Source organism: Narcine bancroftii, chromosome 10 (assembly GCF_036971445.1).
Source record: "Narcine bancroftii isolate sNarBan1 chromosome 10, sNarBan1.hap1, whole genome shotgun sequence".
NCBI classification, from domain to species: Eukaryota; Metazoa; Chordata; class Chondrichthyes; order Torpediniformes; family Narcinidae; genus Narcine; species Narcine bancroftii.
This window is the reverse complement of record NC_091478.1, coordinates 22,661,720-22,667,719: the sequence shown is the minus strand read 5'-3', so window position 1 is coordinate 22,667,719 and position 6,000 is coordinate 22,661,720. Positions and strand designations below refer to the sequence as shown.

General features: G+C 42.3%; 1 protein-coding gene across 1 annotated transcript in view; it reads left to right on the top strand.

The window, feature by feature from the left end:
- The first annotated feature begins 1,827 nt into the window (after window positions 1–1,827).
- LOC138744283 (alpha-centractin) overlaps window positions 1,828–6,000 on the top strand; it is a 28,678-nt gene continuing 24,505 nt past the window's right edge. Inside the window, exon 1 of the mRNA XM_069900156.1 lies at window positions 1,828–1,922. Coding sequence (XP_069756257.1) covers window positions 1,875–1,922 — 48 coding nt within the window. The 5' untranslated portion in view covers window positions 1,828–1,874. The remainder of the gene's footprint in view (window positions 1,923–6,000) is intronic.

The following is a 6,000-nucleotide window of genomic DNA, read 5'->3' as shown; positions in this document are numbered from 1 at the left end:
CTAAACACAGGATAGCAACATAACAAAATGTGAGTAGTGGAGGGGTATGCGAGTGCTTTTAAGTTTATCAGGCAGCAGGCAGATAAATTGTTTTCCCTCAGGGGATTGCATAATTTTTAACAACTTCGAAGCAAGTGAGGGGAGATAGAGATAATTAGAACATGACTCATCCAATTAAATTCCTTTTTTTTTGCAAGTATCCATTTGTGTGCAATCCTCACCCAACCTTGCCAACCTCATTTATTACTGGTTCAAAACAATTGAACTTATTCTTAACAAAATGATGCTTGCTTTCTCAGTGATTACATCCTTGATGAAAGGTTATAATTTTTGCTACCTCTCCGTTAAGCTTTTGTATTTCCCAACAATCCCCCTCCAATCTAAGCAACCATTATATGACACTGATAGTATTACTGTTTAAGGCTAGCGATTTTAGCCAAGTATCACCTTTAATTGAGGTAATTAACACAATAATGGGAGTGTGGTATCTCATAGCTGCTGCAAAAAAATGAAAATGTTTAAGTCAAACACTCAGTCATTTATAAAAGTTGAAGGCAGAGTAGTACATAAAGTAATAGAGTAAGTCACAAAGTGCAGTACTATAGTAATAGAGCAAGCATTGTGCATGGGGTCCTTGAAACTGCAGGGCCTGTAGTATATGCTTCTTTTGCAAATACATTAATCTGGCACTGCCTGTAGTTAGTTATAACAAAAACATTTTCCGTAAGCACAGTTTACATGTATCATTATACCTACAAGGCTAAAACTCTGTGCTAATTTACTTTTTGAACCTTCTAAGGTACTTCGGTCAGAACTGTTATTATTAACCAACTACAATGATGCTTCAAATTACGTCTGCACACACTACAAGCAAGCGCTGTTGTTTTCATTGCTGCTGGTGTTTTTATAGTCACTGCTTTTGTCAAATTTTCTGGTGTTTTAGCTACAATATTGTGGTAATTAGTATTTGTGAAGTTATATCAATAACTTTTTTGAGAATGAAATAGTAGTTAAAAGATCAAAAAAGGCTTCTGCTCAGTTACAAAAATTTTGTAATTAATAATGTTGTAATACAATGTAGAAAGATTTTACAAAGCAATTTTGTTGTTAATATTCATATAATGTTCATGATATGTAATTTTAATTTTGCTAGTTTATCTCACTAATATTTCCATTACATTCAGTGATACACAGGAATTATGATTTACAAGTATAAAAACATGACTAGGGATTCTGTATGGTCTGGTATGGGAGGAGGGGGAAGAGGTACGGTGACACCACCAACCCTAGTTACGCCACTGGATCCACACCAACCAGCACACGCTCTGTTCTCGGTGCTACCATCAGGAAAGAGGTATTGGTGCCACAAGACTTGCACCACCAGGTTCAGGAACAGCTGCTCCCCCTCCACCATCAGACTCCTCAAGGACAAACTCAATCAGGGACTCGTTTAAAGACTTACTTTGGCACTTCATTGATTTTCTTTCCTCTCTTTTTGTTTTCATTTTTATTTGTTGCACTCCCAATGGGTGGTAATTCTGCCTCTCCTGCAGAAAGATCTCAGAGTTGTGTGATGTCATGTATGTACATTGACCCTAAATCTGAAACTGGAACTCGGTGTTTGTTTCCACAGATACTCTCCTTTCAGCTGGATTCATTTTTGTTCAATTTCAAACCAAAAAAAGTGAATGTGGCCCAAATGCATTGCATCATTAAAAAAAAAGATCGGGGATTTAGCCATTCAAGGTGTGGGCAGACACAAAAAGCAAGTTTCCCAGCGAAGTCTGCCCAATTTGACATGATGTCATGCTCCAGGCCGGCGGCGCATGCGCCGGAGTGGCCGGGGCGAGGCACGGTTGTTGCGGGTGTGTGGGATGGAGTCGTACGATGTGATCGCCAACCAGCCGGTGGTTATCGACAACGTGAGTAACTTTGCCCAGTGGTCAGGCATCAGCTGTCTGAAGAAGAAAAGGTGGGCGGTTAGGAGACGAACAAAATAAAATCATTGTTATTCGCCTCTTTAAAATGCTAGTCGCTGCCATGGCAGCAACAGCCGCGCCCCGGCTGCCATTCATTCGGGCGACTGGAAAAATCCGGGCCCAGTTTTCTCCGTTGTGATCGCCCTGACTGAATTCCATTGCATGGTGTTGACAACTCATTTACTTCATGTAAACGATCGTCCTATTTGTTAACCAGAGGGAAGAATGAAAGCCTGAGGCCTACACTTGGCTTCACTTCTACAGTGGGCGGCGAGTTGTCCCGCCCTTGGCTTCGCTCCGATTGGTGCATCGTCAGTCGTGACGCAATCACTCGCCGCGTGATTGGTGCAGATTGGTGCCAGTTGTGTGAGAGGTGGTGGCAGCAAAATACTTGCCAGAAAGAGGGGGAACAGTCTCATAGACATTGTCCCTTCAGAGTGATGTATTTTTTAATGGGAAATGAGTTTGTGCCTCCAAAGAAAACGAAAATGATGTGGACTCTTGGAAAGTGCGGTTTAGAAAAAAAAAAGTATACAGCAAATCTGAAATAAAATGCAAGAAATAATCAGCAGGTGGAGAGAAGAAAAAAATAATGTCTCAGGTGCTTCCTCAGAACAAGTCAAAAGGGAATAACAAATTTCAGAAAGGGGCCAGGGAAGAATGGATAGGACAAATGGAATAACTGATAGGATAAGCGCAAACAGGCTCTGTAGTTCTTTGCGATGCTTATAGTAGGGGTGTGGGATGTGTCGCAAGGGTCAGCAATACGCTGTTAGACAGCAAAATACTGAACCAAAATCACAGGTGAATGCCAAAAAATGTCTTGCTTTGGTGACAAAGTATGCGAGTTATCCAAAGTTGTGGAAATTGATATTGTCAGGGAGGATGCAACCTGCCAGATTGTAGATTGTCTATTTTCAAGCTTGGATTGGGCCTTGTTATAACTGTGTAGGAGGCTATTTGATGTTTTACACTACAAGGGATTTGTGCATGGGGAGAGAGAGTGGAAAAAATGATGTTGGGCCCAAGATTGGATTCGTCATGATCTTACAAAATGGATCAGAAGGCTCAATGATCTTATTTGTTCTTCTGTTTCTTAAGTTTTTACTTTTGGTCATGAAGAATAGCATAGATGCTTCATTAGCTCAAGGAGTGAAATTACCTCATGTTGCACTTTCTTTTAAATTAAAAAAAAATCAGAAGAGTTCTTGTCCATCTGGTCTTTCATTTATTAAAAGATTGTATGATGAATTATTAAAGAAGAACTTGCTGATTGGCCAAAAAAGCAGATGACCCAGGGATTGTGTCTGTGCCACACAACCCTCAAGGAACAAGGTTTGCTTGTAGTTTGGCAACATGCATCCCACCTACAATAAGCTACTCAAATGTTGTTTTATTTGAAATCATTTTATTTTTAAAATTACATAATAATTTGTTGGCAGATTTATAGTGGCAGCATTTCTGTACTGAATATGGTTGAATTGTTACATTGTCATCGAGACATCGTCTCCATGTCTCCAACACAAATTGCCAACATCATTGCCTCTGGTCACCACCCCCACCCCCAACTCCATGGCCAACATCAATGTCCCTCATCCCTGCACTGCTCATTTCTACCTCCATCTCCCATACAGAAGGTCTTGGAGCACTTTCTGAACCACAGACCTGACCAGTCACCCTCAACCACCACCCTCCTCCCCCTGGCTGAACTATAAATCAAAGGAGTAACCATGGTTACCCACATGAGTCCCAGTACTCCCAAAAACCTGCCTGTTTGTGGGCTTTTGTAGAGCGATCCATACTGCAAGCCTACAGAGGCAAGACCCCTCAACTCTTCCACTGGTATATCGATGACTACATTGGGGTCATTGCACCTGCAATGAGCTTGTCAGCTTCATCCACCGTAGCCAATTTTCACCCTGATCTCAAACTCATCTGGTCTGTCTCCGACAACGCTCTCCTCTTCCTGGATCTCTCTGTCTCTATCTCGAGAGGCAAACTTTCCAAACCCACTAACTCCCACAACTACCTTGAATACACTTCCTCACACCCTGTTCCCTGCAAGGATTCTATCTGCTTCTCTCAATTTTTCTGTCTGCCACATCTGCTCCCAAGATGACGTCTTCCAGTCCAGATTTTCTGAAATGCCTGCCTTCTTTCTTCCACCACCATCAACTCAGTTAATGCCCTCACCTGCATCTCCTCCATCTCCCCGCTCATCTGCCCTGATCCCTTCTACCCCCGTGTAACAAACAGAATCCACCCCATCCTTATCTACCACCCCACCAGCCTCTTCATCCAACATGTCATCATCCAGAATTTCTATCACTTACAATAGGATCCCACCACTAGACCCATCTTCCCCCCTTTCCCTTCCTTAGGAACCACTCTCCTCTGTGACTCCCTCATGCACTCATCCTCCCCACCAATCACCCACCCCCCTCCCCCCTCCTCGGCTCCTTTCCCTGTGGCCACAGGAGGTGCAACACATACACCCACACCTTCTCCGTCATCTCAGTCCACGCCTTTCAAGTGAAGAAACACTTTGGTTGTGTGTTCACAGGACTGATTTATTGCATCCATTTCTCCCTCTGTGGCCTTCTTTACATCAGAGAGACTGGGCGCAAATTGGGAGATTGCTTCGCTGAGCACCTTCGCTCTGTCCTCTACAGTAACAGAGACCTCCCAGTAGCCAACCATTTTTAGTTCTGTGTCACACTCCCACACTCACATGTCTGTCCATGGCCTTATTCCCCCCCCCCCCCATCTTTTGTTTGGAAGCCTTCCAACATTTTCCCGTACCTTGAAGAAGGTCTAAAGCCCCAAATATCGGTGATGTATTTTTACCTTTGCTATATTAAGGACACTGCTTGACCTGCTAAGTTTCTCCAGCTTTTTGATTTTACTTGTAGGCACTAGCCTTTTCCATTGCCGACCTGATGTGTACTAAGAACTTGAAACCCTTTTATCTCCACCTCAGCACTCTATTATTTTAGCACACAGGTTAACAACTGGGATGTGTGCTCTTGAAATGTATTTCTTGAAATCAATGACCAGCTCCTTAGCAATGACCAGCTGGAGTTGAGGCAGCTTGTTATCCTAACACCATACCACTAGACTCTGTCTCTTTGTACTCCATCTTGTAATTATTTGAGATTGGTCCGACGTCCCTTGTATCATTTGCAAACTTGTAAGTGGAGTTTGGGCAGTAGTGAATGAAGTACAAAAGTCTGTAGATGCTGTGATTGTAGTAAAAACACACAGTAAATGCTGGAGGAACTCGGGTAGTCTTGCAGTGTCCATAAGAGATAAAGATATACAAGCAGTCCCTGGGTTAAAAACCAGTTCCATTACCTAGGTCTGACTTTAACTTGAATTTGTATTTAAGTCAGAACACGTACATATGGTCCTTATTTAGCATCAGTTAGTCAAATGTTTATCTTAGTATGTAGCCCGTTTAGTATATATTTTGCCTTTCTTTGCATGTAAAACACTTAAGGAACACTTCCAAATACACTACATCTTAAACATAATAAGACAGTACATAATCAGATGATGTAGGATAGCCCTGGGGGTTGAGGGACTATCCAAGGGATCAAAAAAATGCCAGGGGGTCAAAAGCGGTCAATAAATGCTGGCAGGGGGTGGGGGGGGGGGGTTGATTGAATTTTTGGGGTCAAAAGAATTGTAGAGCCCGATGTCCTAATGTGTTGTTCAGTGGTATGGAAACTACTGTGGTTTGGATAGTACAGGGAGCCTGATTGCAGCAGGGACAGCAATAACTTTCAACACAGCTGCTAAACTCTCTCTATTCCACAGCTCAGTGCCTATGTTTCAAATATTTTAAACTAGAATCTTGCAAAGTATTATGAGGTGGTTTATAGAGCAGCAACAATAAAACTTTAACATTGCAAATTTAAAACTCTGGGTCAAAAAGTGTCCATAAGAGATAAAGATATACAAGCAGTCCCTGGGTTAAAAACCAGTTCCATTACCTAGGTCTGACTTTAACCACGCTCGA